Source organism: Stigmatopora argus, chromosome 2 (genome assembly GCF_051989625.1).
Source record: "Stigmatopora argus isolate UIUO_Sarg chromosome 2, RoL_Sarg_1.0, whole genome shotgun sequence".
In the NCBI taxonomy this organism is placed as follows: domain Eukaryota; kingdom Metazoa; phylum Chordata; class Actinopteri; order Syngnathiformes; family Syngnathidae; genus Stigmatopora; species Stigmatopora argus.
The window spans coordinates 8,050,179-8,072,991 of NC_135388.1; the positions used below are offsets into that span (position 1 = coordinate 8,050,179).

General features: G+C 41.6%; 1 protein-coding gene across 4 annotated transcripts in view; it reads right to left on the reverse strand.

The window, feature by feature from the left end:
- Window positions 1–22,813, reverse strand: part of kif26ba (kinesin family member 26Ba) — a 57,950-nt gene that overhangs the window by 6,328 nt on the left and 28,809 nt on the right. For 3 of the 4 annotated variants that reach the window (XM_077622839.1, XM_077622831.1, XM_077622815.1), the window contains exons 5-25: window positions 20,911–21,121; window positions 13,890–14,105; window positions 13,672–13,765; window positions 11,267–11,412; window positions 10,707–10,823; window positions 10,093–10,279; window positions 9,412–9,601; window positions 7,323–7,491; window positions 6,627–6,947; window positions 6,389–6,559; window positions 5,905–6,037; window positions 5,529–5,718; window positions 5,214–5,303; window positions 5,004–5,131; window positions 4,620–4,799; window positions 4,294–4,544; window positions 3,568–4,186; window positions 2,428–3,290; window positions 1,828–2,060; window positions 1,614–1,751; window positions 1,217–1,443 (exon numbers count right to left, since the gene is read on the reverse strand). In XM_077622839.1, coding sequence (XP_077478965.1) covers window positions 1,217–1,443; window positions 1,614–1,751; window positions 1,828–2,060; window positions 2,428–3,290; window positions 3,568–4,186; window positions 4,294–4,544; window positions 4,620–4,799; window positions 5,004–5,131; window positions 5,214–5,303; window positions 5,529–5,718; window positions 5,905–6,037; window positions 6,389–6,559; window positions 6,627–6,947; window positions 7,323–7,491; window positions 9,412–9,601; window positions 10,093–10,279; window positions 10,707–10,823; window positions 11,267–11,412; window positions 13,672–13,765; window positions 13,890–14,105; window positions 20,911–21,121 — 4,874 coding nt within the window. The remainder of the gene's footprint in view (window positions 1–1,216; window positions 1,444–1,613; window positions 1,752–1,827; window positions 2,061–2,427; window positions 3,291–3,567; window positions 4,187–4,293; window positions 4,545–4,619; window positions 4,800–5,003; window positions 5,132–5,213; window positions 5,304–5,528; window positions 5,719–5,904; window positions 6,038–6,388; window positions 6,560–6,626; window positions 6,948–7,322; window positions 7,492–9,411; window positions 9,602–10,092; window positions 10,280–10,706; window positions 10,824–11,266; window positions 11,413–13,671; window positions 13,766–13,889; window positions 14,106–20,910; window positions 21,122–22,813) is intronic. The other variant, XM_077622824.1, reaches the window with a different exon arrangement.

A 22,813-nucleotide genomic window follows, 5' to 3' on the forward strand; every position in this document is an offset into this window, starting at 1 on the left:
AGGAGGCATCCACTAATGGCAAATTTTAAATTTTAATTATAAGACTCACAGCTATTGCGTTCACCTCGGAACTCACTTTCTTGACAGAAAGCGAACAGCTCGAGCAAGTCGTTTTTTTTACCATATGCAAACCTAATCTGGACATGGTGCCGCCTGGGAGGAGGAAATTCTGCACTCCCATCAAGGTTATTGCAATTTAAATCAATAATCAGTGGCAAACTGCGCTAAGCGGCCTGTATCCAAGATCATTTGATGCGCATATTCATTGACATGGTTGTGATGAGGCAGCCATATTAAGACTCCTGCGCAATGTGCTGCTGAATGGAGATTCATTAAAGCCAGCAGCCGCAGTTCACCTCTACTATTTCACACATGGTTGGTCGGGGTCACCTTTCCTATCTGATTCCTTGTACAAGCACATTTATTGTACTGCTCACACACACACACACGCATGTTTGTTATTTCTACTTTTTGACCCCAATAAGACTACACTTTGTCACGATGTGGACTTTTACAGCTTAAAATCGATTGTGTGAAATATTAGGTTGAAGCTCAGTTCTTTGTGGTACTGAAAGTGCTGAGTTGGCGTGTTAGAAACCCAATGAGAGACAAAAATTCAAGGAAAATGGAAAAAGTAACACATTCTGGGTGTGACATCATCTACTGGCAGGAGATTTTTAATAAGTGGGGCCAAGGCAGCTTGGAGAGGAAGACTAATTAGGATCTAAATTCATTAGTAAGCTTTTATTGTCAATTTTCTAGATGGATTTGTGTCCTGCTATCACTTGTGTGGTATTTCATAGCATTTTTAAATTGCTGTAAGAAATATCTTTTTACACCCATGTGCTACAGCTGAGGATTTCTCATGGCACATTAATGTCCCACGACTCACTAGTTGGGAATCAAGCTTTATTAATCTTGAAATGGAAATGTCAGGTTTTACAGCTGCATGGCTGAATTAGCATCGGAATAAGAAGGTATTAATTCAGTCCTTCCACAATAAACCACTCAGTTAATCATGAATACCTTTAAAAAGGTAATAAGGATAAATATTAACAGAAGTGACACTTTTAAATTGAAGTCCTTCACAAAGCCCATTTAATGCCAATTTTATGTGGGCTAAACGCAACTCTGACTTGCACAGTTGTGTTGACAGGAAAGGCGTTACATTTAATTAATTTGTACAACCCTGCTAACAAGCAATCAAGCACCTCACCTCCTAAGTGTCCAGAGTTGCCCCTGCTCTTCTTGCTGCCCTTGGAGCTGCGTCTCGAGGAAGTGGTGGTCGAGCTATGCTCGCTGATGGAGTCTTGAGCTGACGAGGTGCTCCCTGTGTTCTCACTGCTGTCCCTCAGCATGCTCTCGTAGCCGCTGCTACCTCCGCTGTGGTAGAACAAGGCCGTCTTTCCCATGGCTGGGGGGAGCTCGCCACTCAGTACACTGCTGTTAGAATCCAAAACAAAAAATGTGCTCTGAACAGTTGACCCAAACAGTGCAACTTTGTTGCAATGAAAGCGCTTGTTCTGGTTGCATTAAAGTTAAGGAAAGACATCTTCAACGACCAAGAAGTCTAGTTGCCATCAAGAAGCATCACCTAGATGATGTCTAAATACCTGTTGTCGCTGGCATGGCCACTGCTGCAGCGATGTGGTTTTCGTGGAGCAGTGATCTTGCTGTAGGGTGAAGGAAGAGTTTGGACCGTCGCTGCTTTGTCTTCACCCGAACCTCCACCAACGAGCAGTGTCCCCCCACTGTAGGGTTTTTTTAAAATGTCATAAAATCTCTATTTCCTCATGGACAAAACTCTATAGGTTAAAAATAGACAACCTTGCTCCTCCACCCCCTTTGTCCTCGGCTGAATCGGAACATCCTGCCTGGGCATGATTCCTGGTACGTGAACTGGCACTTCCTTGGAGGAGCTCAGAGATGCGGCCGTTGACAGCCCGCAGGGGCAGCTTGGCACCGAAACTTCCCCCTCGACTGCGGCTCAGAGACTGTGTAGAACAGCAGGCAGGAGAGGGTCCTTGCTGCTGCACAGGGCTTTGAACAGTGGCCTGTGGCTGACAAGGCAGGCAGAAGGCTTAACATCGAGCTTCAAGTCATTGGCTACCTTTGACAACAATTGACACAACATTCATTCATAATGCTCATGTTTCACTGCCAATTACACTGTGCTAGATATCCAATTCAATTGGATTGGGAGAGGTTGACAGCGAATCATCGCCGCCATGCCCTCCCATTCAAAATGGATTGGATGCCTTATCGCCATCAATGGCAGACAGCGAGGTAAATGGGGGTTCAATTCTGTCTGGGTGTGCAGTGGTGACTGTTGCTTTCATCACCCTGGACTACTTGTACCTCCAAAAAGTTGTTAGCCGAAAGTCAAGGTAAGACTGTACTGGTGCTAACTCAAAAATGAAATCATACCTTTCCATTAGGGGGTAGGCTGGAGCTTCTACTAGATCCTTGGCTCAGTGACTTGGTAGAAAAGCTGAGAGTCTTGGTGCTAGAGGCAGACAAGCTCCGAGCTTTGGGACTGCTGGTCATCAGCAGTTTACTGACAGCTGAGATCTTTGACTGACCACTGGACTTGGCAGGTGACTGCGGGGCACTGATTGACCCAGGACTGGCTGCGAGGGCATTTCCAGCGCGAGTAAGGCTGCGGCCGGTACGAGGCATGGTGCCGTCTCCTTTAGATCCTCCACCCCTAAGGCTCTCAGCCCTTTCCAGAGAGAAGCACTCATAATGGTGTGAACCTCGGCCGAGAGAGTTTGTTCGACTGGCAAGTTGCTCCAGTTTAACACTGAAGAGTCTACTACTATCCATACTAGAGCCACGTTGTCTGATGCCACAGGAATCGTCTGTGGAGCAGCCCACTATTGGGACCTCATGAATGGGCTGATGTATTGGACTGGCAGCCCTATTTCGCAGGTCAAGGCTAGACTTGCGTACAGGTGGCAAAGGTGGAATGCCCCCTTTCTTGTGAGAGAAAAAGCCATGTTTTCCAGTCAACCCTCGACGGTCAAGTGTGGCGCGGGGACTGCAAGGGGTTGAAGACGTGGCACCAATATTCTTCGATTCTGATGTATTATCCAATCCATCGTGGCGGTTTAGGCGACTCCAGGCACGAGGGAGACTAGAAGTTCGATGGATTTCTGGGTTATAGTTATCAACCAGGCTTTCTCCTTGGACAACACCAGCAATCATCTCACAACCGTCCACCACTCTTTTGAAAGAATCAGGAGACGATACCACCTCCCCGCCTGAACTGGAGCTACCATGATCTTCAGCTGGTAGGGAAAGAATTGAAAATCTGTTTTAAAAGTAAATTCGATCTGAACTGTTAAAATGATCAATAATCAGAAAAGATGTTACATTGAAATATCAATGAGGGTTTCTTCAATGCAGATTGACAGAACCATTTTCAGTAAATCTACAATACACCATGATGTGTGTAGTCCTGCTAACTAATTAACCAACCAATAATGGTTATACAAAATGCAAGTTAGTTTAAGCTTGGTAGAGATAGTGAAATAAACATGTAACATGTAATATACATCTTCTCACCATCCCTGCAGACATTTTCAAGATTCCCACTGCCAGCTGCTTCAAAGTTCAGGCCTGCTTGGCTATTTGAATGGTCTGTCTCCCTCTTTACTGGCCTGGCGTCCTCCATACCACGCATCAGCCAGGGGTCTTCAAAGATCATCTCACTAGAAATGGAGGCTAACCTTTGGGTGTTGTATTTTGTTGGTGAGGAGCAGATAGCTGGTAGGGCTATCTCTCTGATAGCTGCACAAGGGTGAGCACTGTTTGTGGTCTTTAAGGGAGACAGATTCCCAAGTGCTGGCAAAGCCTGGATTGTAGTTTTAGTCATAGATGGTGGCATTTTTCTCAACCTGTCCTTGGTTGGTGTTTCTTTTTCGCATCTGGTCTCAGACAGTTCTTCCTCCAGTTTTGCACTTCTAAAACAACAAGTGCCTTTGTTATCCTCTGACCCAACAAGCCCCAACGAAACTTGATTGGGTTCAGCCAGGGCCTCCCCTTGCTGACTTTGGGATTGGTTGAAACTATGCAGCGATTGATCACCCTCACTGCATCCACTCAGATCACTCATCCATGAAGACATTGGGGAAGTCTCTGTGGCTGTCTTATCTCCTTCCAACCGGAGCTTGGCCATTGCAATCTGTAGGTTTATTTAAACAACAAGGACAAAGTCGTTTTTTGAAAAAGAATTCCTCTCAATATTCACAAGGTGTATCAAAACTAGAAAGCCAAATCGGTCACACCAACCTCTGCCTTGGCAACAACCTCTTTAACTCCAGAGCTTGTTGCAATCACATGATCCTCAACAGGACTTGCACAAAATCCACTGGCATGGGTTTCCATCGAACAGCAGTCACTATTGAAGCTGACGATGCTCGGCGGCCGACAGGTTAGGCGCTGTGTCATCATGTAAGCTGTGTCATCAAGCGCCTCCTCTTCTCCAGAAGCCCCCATGTATATTAACAAATCCTCACACATTAAATGGTGTCCAGCGAGTCCTGTAGTAGTTGATTGGAAATTATTTCAGAGGCAGAAAACCCTTTGTTTTAGAAGTAGAGAGCAATTTCACTCACCTTCCCTGTGCGTATCAAGGGGTATTGGTGGGACGTCATCGTCACAGAGTGTTTCTGCTGAACCCAGGCTTGGAGAAATTGCTGGAGTTAGATCTTTGACTTGTGGACTCATTCCAACTGGAGATGTCCTGGACAGTGGACACTCGGTAGATGAACGACCACTGTCTGCAGCCAGACTGCCTGTGTTGTAGAAAATACATAGGTCGATTTTTTTCTTTTTCTTTTTCTTTTCTTTAATTGACTGGCAACCAATCTAGATAGTCAATTTGGAAGGGCTTCATATTTTCTGCAACTCAGAGGTTTTTGCATGATGTTTTTACCAATCAAACAAGCAATCAAACAAGCACACAAGTACAAACAGAAGATAGATGGTGTAAGACATACTATCGGATGTCAAAGCTTCTGTTGCTTGTCCATCCTGAGCAAAAGTCTGTGAAGACAGTGGGGATGTTGCTGGTACCACTCCCTTCTGTGTGTACACTTTACACCGTTGAGACGGCGAGGAAGGAGGCCTAGAGAAAGTCAGGTTTAACTACATTTTCATTCGGAAACCAACGTCAATGCTCCTTGGAATTCAGGAAAATTTTAGTTCACCTGTAGTCTGAAGTTTTTGTAAGGCTGGCAATGCCAAGGCGGGGGGAACCAAGTGGCCGTGTCTTGGACTCAGTGTTGATACCCTCACGACTGTTCGAATAAGACGATATTTTGCGTCAAATGCTTACATCTAAGATCAGGTATTCACAAACATTTCATCAAATGATAGTTATTTTATTGGTTGCTACTGTGAATTGTAAGATCTTTAAAGCATATTGGTCATGTTTGACGCTGCATACTGTGACATGTTTCAATTCTGATCATTAGTTTCCAGTACATTTAAAGTGCTAATATGATCGCACGTTCTTGTCGTACCTGTTGTGCTGCTGTGAAGCCTTGGCTCTATGAAGAGGGTTTGAGGTGTTGCTTCCTGTAACATTTCTGTTGCCAGAACTCTGAGCCAGACTGTGGATCATGGTCTGAGCCAGCTCGGCCTCCTCCACAACCTCTTTGATATCTTGCAGCTGCTCGTCATTGGTCTTCCTCCTAGAGGTTTCTGCGCTTCCTAGAGTAAAATATACATACTAAGTACTGAAGAGAAAAGTATGTATATTTTTCTTTTAACAGGTTTTTTAATTCGCTTAAATGAACGAGATAACGACAAGTAACTTTTATGATGATAAAATGTGCATATAGATCACTAACAGATATTCTAATGATAATAGATTTTATTGGAGATGAAGTAATTCACCTGTTTTCGTCTCTGTGTCCAGTGGGTAAGCGGAGGCAGCCTCAGCAGTCGCGGGTGAGTTTTCAGAGGGCAAACTTGGATCTTTGGACCCTTGTTTACAGACTGGAACTTCCTCAAATGGAAATTTGGTTACCTGAAACAAATGAATAACTAAAAACATTCAAATATTTAACAATCACCCCAAAAAAACACACCCTCAGGGATTTTGTGACCAAAATCTTTATTAACCTCCACATTTGTGGACATCACATTTTTGGTTGTCAAAGACTGCAATGTTAAATTTTGGACTACAAGGGCCTGGCGTCCACTTATGATGTGGACATCATTTTTTTCGGAAACTACATCATGTAAAAAGATAATTCTTTGTTTTTACGCTCATCAAGTCCCAATTAGCCTAAATATCAAAGAGAAAATAAAAATGCACGCCTTGCAAGAGACTGGGTCTTAGGAGGTTATAAATGTCTAAACGTTGGTAACATCTCACCTCTTCACTGCCATCAATGCAGTCCAGTCTTTCCTGCAGCTCAGCAAAAGTGTTACATTTGAGGCACTCTGCCCCCTCCTCGGGAACGGGGGCCAATGGGTGTCCTAGTATCGATGGAGCAGACTGGGCCTGAGACGGACCGCCTTGCTGGTCCTGGCTTTCGAGCTCGGGCTGCACCGCAACCCAAACAGTCAATCGTCAGCTCATTAATGGGAGTCATGACCTCACGGTCATTTACCTTCTGGACTGCCTGACTCGGTTGCGTCTCTGACGTCTTGGCTCGCAGTAGGGCGGGAATTATCGGCACAAACTCTGGCGGACCCTCGTTGTCCGTCAGCTCTCGATCGGAAACGGCGGCCCCGTTGGGACCCACGTAGATGACCGTGTCGCATGACTGCTCGCTGCTCGAGTATTGCTCGTCCTGGTCGCTAGACAGGCGCAGCAGCGGGAGGTCCGAGTTTGGGTCGCCACGGTGATGGAAAGGCCGCAGGTGGGTGGGTCGACGCATGCGACCTTCCTCGCAGGAACTCTCTCCTCCAGAGGAACTGGAGGTGTACTGCTGATGACAGATGACGATGACAGGCACTGAGAAATGACTATTATTACACAAGGTGTTATTTTTACTATTCACTTCCCGGGAGAGTTACTGAGATTGGGCCAGTTCTATTTTTCATCCACAGAAATGTGATACAAATATCAAATTGCATTACCATAATAAAAATAGCACATTTCATCATTTAGCAATAGAGAATGACAGCCACTCTCTTTTGTCTTTATTTTTGCATCAAAAACTTTTGAAATTACTCTTTTATTGGGCGCGGTGGTATAAGAGTGATCACTATTTTTAGGGCACACATTTAAATACTATATAATATATTTTTAAAAAGACTTTGGTGTTATTAGGGTTAACAGATCAAATTTTATTGAAACATACCACTGTGACCTTCTTTTTCTTTTTCATGCGTAGGACGCGGGATGCTATCTGGATGGTAGAGAGACTTTCAGAAAAATCCCCAGGCAAGGCCGAGATGTGAGCAATCATGGTGGTGCGGCAGTTCATGTTGCCAAGTGACTCCCTCAGCAACATGGTCAGCTTGCTGTCCCTAGTAACAGACACACGGTATGGACTTGACACGTTGTCATTCGCAACATTATTATAAGCATCCGTGGACTCTGAACATTTTATAATTGTGGGTTATGCTAATAGAGTTACAAGGCAGAACAGATGAGACAGGCAAAATTTAATGCTAATCATTTCATTCAATACGTGGATTTGTAAGCGCAAGCAGCACAAATGTTTTAACAGAAGCAGACTAATATTGGGTGTTTATCTTTCCCTCTCCAAGATTAAATTTGCTGAATGGTGACTAAATTTATATTGTGTTTGAGGAAAAAAAGGATTCTACTAAGGCTAGTGTGCCTTTTTATTAAGTAAACAGCATATTTGCCATATCCATAGATCTTCTGTCACTATACACAGACAAAGATGCCTATCTTGAAAAGAAAATCGTCTACAGTCAAACACCTCAGAAATGTGAAATTGATTATTTACTGCAAATGCTCTTCTATTCAATGGAAGAAAATAGAGGTTTTCATTTTTCCGTGATGTTTTTGTCTTTTGGTATGCTGCGAAATGTTGACTTGGTTAAATTGAGGAAACTATTATTACCTGCCTTGGCCAATGGACACAATTTGGTTAGGTCAAAACCAATAGAGCAGCTGCCCAAATCCAATTGTGCCTTATGGCTTTTAGAAAAATAATTAGTATATTGTTTTCATTATTTTCAGGGAATGCAATGTGCTCAATAACTCATGACCATCAGTCATTGAGTCACAGTGTCTTTTTTGCAGTAAAATAGGAAAAGCAACATTTTGTGCCATTCACGTTTTTATCCCTTCAAGCCATTGTGGCTATTTTGGATGAATTAAAGCCAAATTTGCCATCTGTTTAATTTTACAATTGCCGTACCTTTTTTTTTTTTTAAACCCTTTACAAGGTACTTACTTAAACTCAATGGCTGCTACTGACAGCACCCTCCCAGTAAAAATGGATTCGAAGTAGAGTGCCATGAATTGCACTGAAACATCACCATTCACAGTCAAAAAATTACATTAAATTAAAATGTGATGTCTGGTAATGTATTTAATGAAATGCCTGCTGAGAGTCTAAACATTGAATGTATGTGGCTTACAATCAAGCAAGGCCGAAGCATCACCAAACATATTTCATAATGAATAGCTAGCTATCAAGTAATCCCACTCAATATCCCTAAAGTGACATGAACGAGTCACTTGACGCTTGTAAGGTGTAAATCCTTTCACAATCCCACATTGGCTTAAGCCACCCAACTAAAACTCCTGCTTGCTGATCTGAGCTTGCTTCAGCATGTAAATCTTAGCACTGGTGATTTAATTAACCCAGCGTGGTGCGCACAGCCACATAGCCTCAAGACCAAGGCAGGAAGGAAGGTAAAACAAGGACAAGGAATTTAGATAACGGTAGAGAGATTTGCATAGCGCCGACTACTAATGCATACTGAAAAATGTCTGCATTTTTCTGCTCATTTGTTTGTCCCTTTGCCTTTTGTCAGCCTCTCTCTTCAACTCTTTATCTTTCTAACTTCTTGTAGCTCTCGTCACTAAACCGCATGATGAATATGCAAGAGCAGGTGTTGTTTCTGACATTGATCCCGAAAACCTTGGAGGAAAAAAACGGCCCAAGTTCTTTATTACTCTCGGGCGCACTAAAATCTAATTCTACTATTAACCATGTAGAGAATACTCATTAAAATACTTAAACGTTTGAATGGTTCTTGTAATACATTCACACTTTTCTTTCTTTTTAAATGTGACAGAAATCTTCACAGTCCACATAAAACATTAAAGGCTATTAACAGTGGGGACGCTTGACTTCATTTTTTCGATTGACTTCGTGGATGATTAACATGTCAATCCATCCATTTTATGTAACGATAGTCTTCAATTTTCCGTCATTTCTAGCACAGGTCCGCTCGGGGGCTTACTTGTATGGGATGTGTTTGCTCCCGTTGACCAAGGCCAAGATCACGTTGCCCAAGGCTGACAGGGAAAGGCACAGTGGCGCCGAGCCGGGCGAAGAGTTCTCCCTGCCTTTCCCCAGCGTTTCGCCCTCGAGGACGGCGTCGTCACAGCTGCCAAGGTCTAGCAGATGGAGTCGACTACGACCTCCCGACACTGGCAAGTTGGGAAAATAGGAATGAAATGTTTTACACCCACAAAAAAACACTTTTGGTTTAACACTAAACTGTCGTGTCATGATTTCAAACGGTGAATGTGAAGTCCTTGACTTTTATTTTTTAAATTTCACTTGTAAAAATATGACAGCTATCACAAGTTTGTCGACATATCAAACATAAGATATTGCTATTGCGCTTAAAACCTATGTACACTTTGTATACCATTTTGGCAAGGGCAAGAAAAAGCTTATCAGACCGCCAGGTTTATAAATTGGCAAAATTGTATGGGATCTAAATCAATCCTTAAGTACATTACTAATTTTCACCCCAAATCTGAAACAGTGTAATGTGTCTTAAAAAACTACAAATCCTTGTCTTCTTTTGGGGAATACTCTATTTTAATATTTATGGTAGTGGCACTTGGAGAGCCACTATATTAAATGTTGGCGGATCTCTGGTAGTAAATATGATTGTTAAGAACTAACTCACTTCCTCCCTTGCCAGTCTTCTCCATGCGATACTGGTAAATGTGCAGCGTAAACAGCATGTGGGAATTCCTGTGCTCTTCCTCAGTCGTTTCGGGACGTTGGCTGCTGTGGCGGGCCGCAATGGCCGCATCTAAGAACCAGGCTGCCTTTTCTGGCGTGGGTGCACGTAGCTCGGACTGGTTCTGGAGCTGAGGTGAGATCAGATGTGGAAATAAGTGATGTTGATTTAAGAAGACAGACAGTCAAACAAGAAAGGAGGATTTTTGTATTGATGTTATGTGCTCAATACCCAGCATGCTCTAGAATGATTGGCATATTCAATTTACACCTCTCATGTGGGTGCACCTGTTGGTGTGCGTGTGCGCATGTGAGAGAGAGGGAGATAGTGTGCGTGTTTTGCTGTGGGGTATCATTACTGATGAGATTATGTCAGATTAGTTAGGGATTACACAGATGTGTTTGTATTATGTGCTCTAATCCTATGAACATATAACAACACACACTGTGATTTGTATTCAGTTTTACACAGAGAATTACCAGGATAATACTGTTAAAAAAATAAAAAATAAAAAAATATATATGATTGTATTATTTTGAAAATATCTATGTGCGCACCTGCATGCCACAGATGGGGTCTTCACACAGGTAGACCCCAGGTGACTGTCCATCCTGCAAGCTGTTTGTGGCCACCTCAGAGAGTAAATCCTTCAGGTTCTCTTCTTTGCCCCAAACCTTAACAATACACAAGAAAATATAAACACCTAGTGCAACCTGACTGTCTCTTTTCTGTATTTTAGTTCTTTGGAAATGTTTGTCAATTTGGGAATCTAAAAAATGGATTTTCATGATTCCCATTTCAACACTGAAAAATTGTCAAGATCTGAAGCACAAGCATGCACCATTTCCAGTAGAAATGCCTCACTTGCATGAAATTCAAAAGCCACAAATACATACTGCATAGATGAGTGTTATCACAAAAGTATTTTTGAAAAGACAAGCGCACATCTGTGAACTATTTATTTTCATTTCCTTGGGTAAAACACAAAGTAGCTAATTGTATGACAAGCTTTTGAAAACGAAGCTTCCTCTGAAAAACAGTCCTTTTTTGTATCCTTTGCCTTCTAACGAAACTCTGTTTATTCCAATAGACGGATGCTCCAAAATTAATCACCCACCTCAACTGCGGACACACGGACAGAAAAGCGCGCCCCAGTCTTCTCCCGTCTTTCGTTGATGATCTTAAAAAGCCAGGAGATGGCACAAGGGATGATACCCAGCGTCTGCAGGGAGTCGTGGCGGCCAATCATGGTAAAGGATTTGCCTGGATCAGACAGACAGGGTGTGAAATTCAATGTGAATAAGTGTGTTTTTCCCGTCGGGCACCCTCACACACTCACACGGTCTTAGACGACACACACACACACACACACACACCTGCTCCGACTGCCAGGAAATCAGAATCCACTAAGACAATTTGTGACACCTCACTGCAGACTTATAAGGACATGAGCAGCCTGTCATATAAAATGTGTGTGATTTGTTCTGTGACACGACGGAGGATCAAGTGCTTGTCAGCGGCAGTGTAAATTTACAATGTTCTCGCTTGTCTCCTATGTTTCCTGGAGCATTGAGACTCACTGTCAGGCCCACTAATGCAGAGAAGACTGCTAATAATAAGTCTATGGATTTAGTATGAATAACTCATGGTGATAAATTATTTAAAAAGGTGAATTGGTGCAGATTTTCTAGGGGTAAAAATGGTAAATAATTTACACATTTATAAACATGAACAGACTAGAATTAAGAATATTGAGACTTTTAATGACCTATTTCCCTTACTAACCTTCAAAAACCCCGTTTAACCCTTTTTAATGAATGAATTATGTTGTTGTATATTGCATTCATAAAATACAAGGGTTTCAAACCTACGGCCAAGGACCAATATACCAATATTTTGCAGTCCCCAATTGTAATACTAATGGTGTTGTCAGCGTGTACCTTGCGATGGGCAATAATCAAAATATATAAATAGTTGTAAATAAATGAATGACTACCTCGGAGGATGCATTTTCGGAAAAGGTTATTGAAATAGTAATGAACAACAAAAATGTACGTTTAAAAAAAAAGCCATGAGTAAGAAAACATGTAAATACGTCCCCAAAAAATAAATAAACAAATTAAAAAACTAAATCCACATCCTGCACAATGCCACAAAGGAAAAATTATTTTGAAGTTACAAAAAAGACACTCTTCGCTTACATTATTAAACATGTTTATCATTGTATATACTGCTAAGATTAAATATATATATATATATGTATTTCAGACCAAAGCAATGATAAACATGCTGTTCAAAATCCTAGATTTAGTTGGCCTGGGACTGCAACAAAGAATCATCATCTGCTTTCTTGGTGGTCCTCCTATAAATGTACTCACATTTAGACTTGGTGTTTACCAAGTGTTCATGGAAAACTTTGAGCCAGCATGTCTACAGCCAACAGCCACAGACAGAGCCCACCATAAATGCTCAGTGTGTTCCTTTCGCCATTTTAATTAGTGAAAAACTTAATTCCCTTGTAATGCAGCCTCATTACTACGGATGGCCGTGAGGGGACTATATCAGCACTCATCTGCTGCTACGGGTGGGAGGTCCTCATAGTGCAATACCTCACCTCGTACAACTGTTGTATCGATTGAAAGTGCAAAGCCTACTGCTGCTCGATGGATTTGTCCGTGATATAAGACCGCTCGCTAAACATTTATCAAGTACAATTGAGCAGTGGTGAGCACAAGTCTGTCTTTGCGATCCCTCAATACACGTTGTCAATATATTTACATTTAAGAACTGGCTGGTCTCCCCTCCCCCCAATAATATGTCTTGTGAAACATAGCCGTTGCTGGCTAATTTTGCACTCTGGGTGGACAACAGTATATTATTTTTTGGCGTTTTGACCTAAATTACGACTTTAACTTGGGGTTACGTCACCAACGTGAGATCCTTTGTAACTCGAGAAGTCCCTATATGATCCTCCATAAAATGTTTTATAATAAGAGCCTTGAAAAAAGGAATTAGTCAATGTGTAAGTCAACATTTTATCTAAATGATTAACTGTCAAAATAGTTGTTGATTAAAATGCCAGCCCTTGTTGGTCAGCCGAAGGAAACCCAAACTATAATGTGGCCTGTGACAAATATGAGTTTGACACCACTGATCAAAAAGAAACTTGTTAATAAAAAGAGCATTTTTTCATTAAGGTGCAATCCAGTTAACCTGAAAAGTGTCTTTAATATTGGTCATAATGATGGTATTTAAAGATTTAAGATATATTTTAAAGTTCAAGAGTTCCAGAACCACTCTCATGGTGAGTTATTGACTTTATTTGTGAATGCACATGTTGGCCGTGATATGATTTAGTCTGCAGTGAGAGTTTCCAAACTCTTTAAGATTGCATTCAAAAAGGATTAGGAAGACAGAAACCGATTTAAGCCTACAAAGAAATGCTAATCCCCTTCTTTCTCTCACCGATCAATGCGAAGCACACACATTTACTTTGTTTATTATTTTGTGTGTGCATCTTACCCAGTTTGGAGTGTCCAAAGCAGAAGACGCACCCATCTGCTCCATTCACCACTGACTGAATTACCTCGGCAACCGTTCCCGCACACACTTCCGCCTAGCAACAGGTAAGGCAAGGACAGTCATGAAGAAGCAATTACTAGAGCTGAGGGTCAAGAGCTTTTCGAATATAATAGGGATAAAAATAGCTTGGAGAGAGAGCGATGAACCGACAGACGTACTTGTGACGCGTCGGAAGGAAAGGCGCCGTCGAAGGTGAAGATCTTTGGAGGGACTTGGTTGGCCGCTGCTCTCTTTTGGGAGGTAGCACCTGCTGTCTGATTGGCTAATGGGTCCATGATGGTAATCTGTTTCTTTCTGGGGTCCACTTTGAGGAAAGAACTGGACTCGGCAGTGTCCGACTGGGATGCCGGGCACACACGCATCATCACTTTAACCTGTCACGAAAGAATACAAATAGGAGCTAATACCAATAATTATGCCCTCATGTCACAATGTCCAATTCAACGAAACACAAATTTTGGTCGATTTGCTGCCTAACGCCAATAGATGTTCTTTCCATTTGAAGTGAGAGGTCAGCAGCGATTGACAGCCACCCTCCCAGTTCAAAGGGATTGGACATCTACAAGTGATAAACTCACATTGCTCGAGAACATCTCACGAACACTATATACGGTGTTATTTTTTTATATTTTTGTTCAGGCGCAGATTCGTTTGCCTTGACAAAGGAAACAGTGGTTCTAGTAGTCGTGTAATAGAGTTCTTTGGTTTTATATGATATATTCAATATTCATCAGCAACCGTGACAGTGATTGATTGTAATGGTGGCACCATTGATTTGTTATAATGTGCATTTTTATGGCCGCTATTTGTCAAAGGACGCATTCATATCAATGTTTTCCTTCATTTCAAGTGGGACGCAACAACAGAATCGAAATGGAAGACGATCCAACATGGCTGATCAATGGAACATTGCACTGTAAGTTTCCTTTTCATGTCTTATACGATTATACTACGTAATTTGTATTGTTAGAAAATATTGCACAAGTTGTTACAACTAAGTGGTGTACTCAATTTTGCCTCCATTGCTTCACGATATGATCCATCGTCAAACATTTTCACGCAATTGTCCGAAATCCTAACGACCAATTAATCAACGATTATTCCCACGGCTGCCGTCTTTGCTTACAAAAAATCATTTATTCATTTCAATGCCCAATTTTGCAACCGGGGGACAAAAACAATAAGCGAGCTGAACAAGGTCGTGCTTTACTGAGCAGCTCCATCTTAAACGACAACTAGGTTATGAAGTGTAAAAGCATAAAAGCCTCTCTGGTGCCTGGTAACCAATTTAAACATATATTATGTATCCCACCTCGTAGGAAAAGAGATATAAAATCCAACGAGGTCTTTGCACGCAGTGTGTTGCTGTTTATGTGCGCATTCATCTCGCTAGCCCACTCACATCTAATAACATATTAACAGGCTTTCCTTTGGTTGCATCATTAAATGACCATGGGCCATTTAGGAGAGCGAGTTCAATAAACGGCGTGCGCGTCTGAGTCTCATGAAAACAATGATCAATTTAAATATGATACCTCTCGCCTACCTGCGAACATTAATGTGCGACCTCGTGACCCAGGTGAAGTGCGCAGTGGCTCGGTGCCAGGTCAACACTTTGCATATCACTCACACACCGTCACACACTCCGGCACACACTTGGATTCCACATGCCCTCCGGTGACCCCAATAAAAGAGCCCATCACGTCAGTGAGAGCCTGGAGGAAGGATTTTACTGTCGTGCGCTTTACAAGGCGCAACTCGTAAAATCTTCCCTTCTCTTGAGAGCTTTTTTCCTTCATCTTGTCTGGAAGTGAGTGAGTAAATAAGTGGTGTCCACAAGGCCAAGATACACAGAATGAGCTTCGTCGCAAATGGGATAGTTCTTTACTTTCTCCTTTAAAGTGAAAAGACTGGGTCGAACATGGGTGCAGATTATTTAGCAGCGTTAATGTGATTCAATTCAAGCACTGCATACATTACAAAACGTTCTTAGAAACACTAATCCAGCAAGCCTTTCCAAATTAATTGACGGAACCTTCTTCTGAGACTTTAAAATACAAAATCTATGAACATTGCAAATTTGAATTGAATCCTGGTAAAACTCCAAGCTGTATTTTCAAATATACCAGAAATTCTGCTCTTTTTTTTTTTCTTTTGCGTCTCACAATTGTTTTTGTCGACTATTTTTTTTGTTAGTCCAATCAGAATCGAGCAGTGTTCTGTTGCCGTGTATTTGTAATCTGCCCCGGGCCTCAGGATTGCTGGCCAATGATATAGCCAGTTCCTTTTTTTTCATTTTAAACCAATGATATTTCAATTTGAATCCTATCGCTTTTTTTCCGTCACCTGATTGATTCAGAGCTGCTGGCTTGAGATTCTCCAGGCCGGTGAGCACTCAAAGGGATTTCACTCGGATATAATTGAAATTCATTTCATAGGCGTACATTTTTTTTAAAAAGCTGTAGATTGTGAGGATCAACCGAACCAAAGCGGCTTGTCCCCGGCTGGATTATTTCACTCCAGTAAAAGATTTATTTGCCACCTCCAACAGGGATTTGCTTAGCGAAGGACCACATCCACAATTAACAGCCGGCCACTGCCCCCGGTAACCTCGAACAATCAATCTAACTGGTGGCGAACGCGGCAAATCGTCCGTAAAGTTTGACCCGTTAGACCCGAGTTAGGTAAAATTGTGCTCGGTTGTGTGGTTTTGAAACCGACTGAATTCTCAACGGATCCTTGGCCTACTTCCAAACTCGTATGGATCAATATGTGAGGCCAAGCGCCACAGCCAATTTCATGCAGACACACTTTGTTGATGAAAGCCCACGGAGCTAATGGACTCTTTGTTGTGGTTATTGAAAAAAGATGAAGCGAGATGGTGAGACAACCCTCACGCATCCCTTCACCCCAATCTCCAAATGGCCATTCCCTCCAGTCTTCCCATGTGTCATCTCCATCTCACAGCACTCTGAACTAATGGCCCAGTTTTCCATTTGATAGTTTTACCTAACACCTCCTGTTGCACACACTGAATGGCCGGAAGGTAAATATCTGTAATTTCAAGGACATTTAAAAGGCATGCATTACAGCATTGGCCTTTCGATTTGTATTTTTTTAAAGATTGATGTGTTGTTGTTGTTGTTTTTATGCTAAACCAATGGTGCTAATGCATGATAAAACACTATTCAATACATTTAAAAACAGAATATGAATTTTTAACAATTAGTAGGCTTTAATGAATGATGAACATAATTTTGGGTGCAATTTTAAGGTAGACTTTTAAAAATGAAATATATTTTTCTTTGTTTTTAAAAGCGTAAACTAAACTGATTGAACCACGACAACTACAACACTTGATAACAACTACATGTAGATTTATAGAGCATAAAGGAAATTTAATTTAAAGATAGGAACAATCTTGTGCGAAAATAGGAAATGAGTAGAAATGTCAAACCTTATCAATGCAATTTTTGAAGCCTGACAAAAACATACATGCAAATTTTAACGCATGGATTTTAAAAGGTACTTTCAAATCACAAGTGCAACAAAAAAACAATATAGTAACTTGTTTAATATCACTGTAGAATTTGTCACAAAATAGTAAAGCGTTATTTTCACAATGTAATTTTTACATTTCAGACATATTTTGACCTACGCTATCTTTCCTTGTAAAAAACAGCTTTTTAAGCGACACCACTTATTCGTTTGTTTTCAGATTCTCTCAAATGCTGAAAAAAATACTCCAGTGCAATTTGATTGTAAGAATTTTAGATGCTTATATCAACTTTTCCATGCTTAACACTCTCCACCTGAACTTCCAGTTCTGCGTCTGGTAGTAACTTCAGCTGAAGCTGACAAACAACCCCGAGGAAAAAAAAGGTTGCCTGTCACTTTTGCACCACCTTGCAAAACTATTATTGACCAAATAAAAAAAATCAATATGGGGCTGACACTGTACTCTAATTGGCTCCAGGCTAGTGCAGTGAAACCTCATGACACCGCAGACACAAATCTAATATTAAGTTCTTTCAACAAACTCTGATTCTACGCAATTCATTTCAAATTTGCTGAAGATAATGATTTTAGTTTTTACTATAAAAAGGATTGGGGAAAAAGAAACTACTGTATAAGTGTCAAGATGTGCTCATATCAATAAAATGCTCCAGCTCTTCCATCACTGAGCGCATTAATATTTCATCCACAAGGTGGAATACAGCAGCCTCATAACAGACTCACTCATTCATTTTAAGGGAATGCGAGCACACACACAGGCACGCGCACAGTTTGCTGCGTGAAAGGGATCACTACTGCTATTAAAAATTGATTAGCTGTCATCGTAACATCTTCCCCCCAAGGTCAAGTCTCTAACTGCGTGCATGCAAAATGTGGAGTGCATAGATGAAGGGATATGAAAAAAGCTGTCTGTCCTCCAGTCCCTGACAACATTGTGAAGAGATGAACTTGAAAGAAGGGATAACCAGGTGAGAGAGATTTCTTGTTGACTTGCACATTTTTCCCCCCGCATGTTTGTTTTTCATATCAAATTGCTAACTCATATGAGTATTCAATATTATTAAGTTGTCACTTTGTCCCATGGACATTATAACCTTTTGGCGTCCAATTAGGAATATCTAATGCTTCCATTTATTTTTTTTTGTTTTGTTTTTTACTTTTTGTATTGGATCGTCAAAAATATGCCATTAGTACAACTCACACTCTGTGGTGCTAATATCAGGCTGTATAAAGCCGAAAATATTTGAGCAAAAAAACTTTGCAAATGATACAATAAACCACTGCATCCATCTATCCATCATTTTCTCCGTGACCGGACGTTTGGTCGCCTGACGTTTGGTCGCCGGACGTTTGGTCGCCCGGACGTTTGGTCGCCCGGACGTTTGGTCGCCCGGACGTTTGGTCGCCCGGACGTTTGGTCGACGGACGTTTGGTCGCCCGGGTGAATATAGTTTTGAGAACTGGTTTCAACAGTAGATATTTAGATATTAAACTCTCTATCTCATGAATATAATTTTGAGAGCTGGTTTCAACAGTAAACTCTCCGTCATGTTGTCAAACGTCCGGCGACCAAATGTCCGGGCGACCAAACGTCCGGGCGACCAAACGTCCGGGCGACCAAACGTCCGGGCGACCAAACGTCCGGGCGACCAAACGTCCGGGCGACCAAACGTCCGGGCGACCAAACGTCCGGGCGACCAAACGTCCGGGCGACCAAACGTCCGGGCGACCAAACGTCCGGGCGACCAAACGTCCGGGCGACCAAACGTCCGGGCGACCAAACGTCCGGGCGACCAAATGTCCGAGTACCATTTTCTCTATTGTTTGTAAACAGGTTGAGAGGTCGATGTTTGCATAGCATGGCTCATTGTGCTAAGAGTCCATTTTGTATAGCCTAATTTCCTTTACTAATACAGAGGCAGGCAGCTGTTTGATTTCATTAGTGTGAGGTGAAGAGGCTCCTAAAACCTAGAGCGTAACAATACTCGAAAGAAAGGTGAGCTAAACATGCTACTTAGGAACACCCTCCAAGGGATTTGGATTAATTTGATATTCCAGCTTTGAAGCAGGCTTCAGCGTTTTGTATCATGCACGCGTTTGACCGGTGTACGTTGATTTCCCCCATCTTTACCTGGGCTGTCTCAATCTGTTTTCTGCCATATTAAGATTGGCCCGTAAACTAAGCGTGTATCACAGGATGGTTCGCTCAGCTTTCCACGAGGGGATTTGTTGCTCCTCAGATTTTTTTTTCATTGTACATTGTAATCCATTGAAATATGGCCGTGCAAGGTGCAGGGTTGGGGGTTGCATGTGTGCAAATGCCATGGCAGCGGGGGGAAGTCGACCCCCACTGCTAGTGACATTTTTACCCGAGAAATGTCACCCCAGTCATTTTCATCCGCACGTTTCTGCATTTGCGTGTATTTGATTAGCTCTCGGTGAGATCCAATTGATTTTGTATAGCATGTTTTTTGGGTTAGAATTTTGCAGCATATGACTCTCTGTACTTCATTACAATTTCCTTTCTATATCACAGCAGTCAAGTCTTATCTAGCGCACACTTCTTATACAGGAACATTTTGTAGTTTAGCAGTTTCTTGCCCAATATCAGCCCCAACAGTGATTTAAAAAAACGGGTGTATTTTGCAAAAACTAGAGTAAGAAACAAGCAGAACCGGTTTGGTTAAATGAAGATGCTACGAGGGAGACAGACTTGGTGTGTACGTGCATTAGTGTTGCTAATACTGAGCAGACATCTGTCACTTCCATATGGAAGAAAAACTCAGATGAAGGTTAGTTAATAAATGAGAATTAATTGGCTGGAGAGAAAATGAATTTCTTCATTTGACATTTGAAATCACATTTTCAAGCCGAAATGTATTTCTGCACAATTAGGTGAGTGAGCAAAAAGTTCCCATGCAGTTCCTGTAATCTGGAGGCACATCTTGTTGTCTTTAAACAGTAGATGATGGTATGCTTCTTAAAGCAAATGATTAGTGGTCCTGACATACAGGCACCTTTCTATTTCCATCTTTATTTTAGGATGTATAAGAGAGAGGTCTCACTCGTTTCTGCTGTCTTTTTGTATTTCAGTAGACAACATCTGTTTGACATCTTTTTTATTTTTATCAAACTCATTAATTTTTTTCTCGCCCTGACACACTCGCAAACATTTGGATGCACAGTCAGGGGGAGGAGCACTAAAAACTCATTACATGGATAATCAATATTGCACCCACTTCAACTTCCCCCCCAACCCCAACCACTTCCACAAAGCATACCTCACACCTTTTTAGGCACCTGTTTTGTTGATACATTTGTCAGTTTGACATGTTTCACGGTGGTAAGTTATTTTGGTAGGATATAGCACAAGTGAAAAAGCAACCAACTTCAATTCAGAATTATGAAAATAAATGAGGCTGATTTGCACTCCTAATACTGAACAACATGAAAAATTGACAAATGATGAATTTTTGGACTGATTGGTTTTTTAATATACATTAAAAAAACTGCCACCCTCCCAATAAAAATGCAACCTATACAGTGCAGGCTATATATTTTGGTCTCCCTTTCATTGTGCATTCTTTGGCGAGTGCGACTTATAGTGAGGTTCGATTTATAATGCAAAAATGCGGTACAATTTTTAATAAATCAATTTCTTACCTTTCCTAGACCAGGTGTGTCTTTGATCTTATTAGCTGCACGCAGAAGGCATGGCGGTGCCGGGGGCGGAGCCGTTAAGAGGGCGGAGCTGAAATTAGTTGGGAACAATTGGCTATCGCACGTTGGCAAGGACGACGTCGCGGGCAGCGGCACAGTCGTGGCGGTCTTCAGCTTCTTCTTCTTGGACGTTAAATTGAGTTTTTGTGCAGCTCTGACGGAAAGAGACGGAAAACAGACATTAGTGCCATTTGTTTATAGAAGACAGAATTGATGGTTTCTATGGAATAAAATCTGCGTGCTAAAATGGATCTGGAATGACATCCTAAAAGTTTGAGAAATGCTAATTGCAGAGCCCAATAGGACAACATGTGCACACCCAGTTGTCTCCATAAGTAACAACATCTGGATGGGGAGTGGCTCATTTGCTTTCTTGTTGCTCTATTCCCCGTGGCGTTCTCCTCAAAGGGAGCCACTAAAATTGATATTTATATTTCTGCTGCTGCTATTCCCAACTCAGGCGCTCTCCTTTGTTCTCTCTTCGACTTCCGCTTCTAAATTTCTCCTTTTTCCCCTTCATCTAAAGCCATTTTTTCACTCATATTGGAATCTTGTGATCATTTCTCCTTATCTGAGAAGAGCATAATCATTTGTGATTGAGAAAATTGAACTTTCATTTTAGTATAAGTGGAACAGCGAAATGGCCTGCCACGACCATATTGTCTGGTTGTGAATGGCAATAACACCCTAAAGTTATTTTTATTGTAAACTTCATAACATTTAACTCGCCATTAACAATGATGGATGTCTATTTTATTTAAACACGGAGAACTGGCTATGAATGCTCATGTTTCAGTGCCATTGATGGCTTGAGATGCCCAATCTATTTTGATTTTGAGGGCTGGCAGCGCTCATTCACAGGCCAATCAAAATGGATTCGACATCGGAGGCTCTCAACGGTAGCCAATGAGGCCCCTATAGTAGTTTAAAAAATCCCACTGTGAAGCAGAAGTCAGCAAAAGAAGACGATTGAAGCCTTTTAATGGGAAAATTAATTAGTCATTTATGAATTACTGGGGATTACCACTTGTAAAGGCAGGTTATTAACATTATTCTGGAGTAATGGTGCTCCCAAATTGTCAGAATCCTGCGATTTGACATTCTTCAGATGTATTCACGTGAGGGTAGTGTGAGAGAGAGGACCCCTTGCCCTCACATAGACTCGGTCAAAGAGCTATATCTCACACCATTGGCTTTCAATTAAGTGCCACGGGTTACTGAAATGAGTGTGAGGTAAGGGAGGATGGCCGGCTGTGTGCTGAGTGCGAAATTAATGGAAGGACAGTGCCAGACAAGCAATAAAATGTGGACTGGAAATTGAATTTTCAGCCATTTAAAGCATCGTTTCTTTGGAGACTATTTTGGAAAGTGGAAAAATGCAATTGAAGCAACATATTGTGGTATAGCATACCCATTCAGTGTACCATGTACTATCTTTTTGAGCCTTTTGCATTTATTTATCATTGTCTAAGGTGCTTGGTGTACCCTGCTCTGTTGGCCTATCAAGATTTAAACCCTTAACCTCAGAACTGTGAAGCCAATGTTTGAACCGTAATTTACTATGCGTAACCTCTGATGTGACACAAATAATTTTAACGGTGAACAGGTTTGTGATGACTACAATGGAAATCCAAGATCACCAACCTTAAGCAATAGACAACACTTAATGTAAATGACCTTCAATCTAATGCAGATTCTTTCCACTGGAATGCACATGATTTCGAACACATTCATTGGATATAACTCTACTGCAGTCAAATGAATCAGTTTGCCTCTTAAACTTCAACATTACATTAGAATTTACATATACAACATAACAAAACACAAGTGCAATGTGAATTACTGA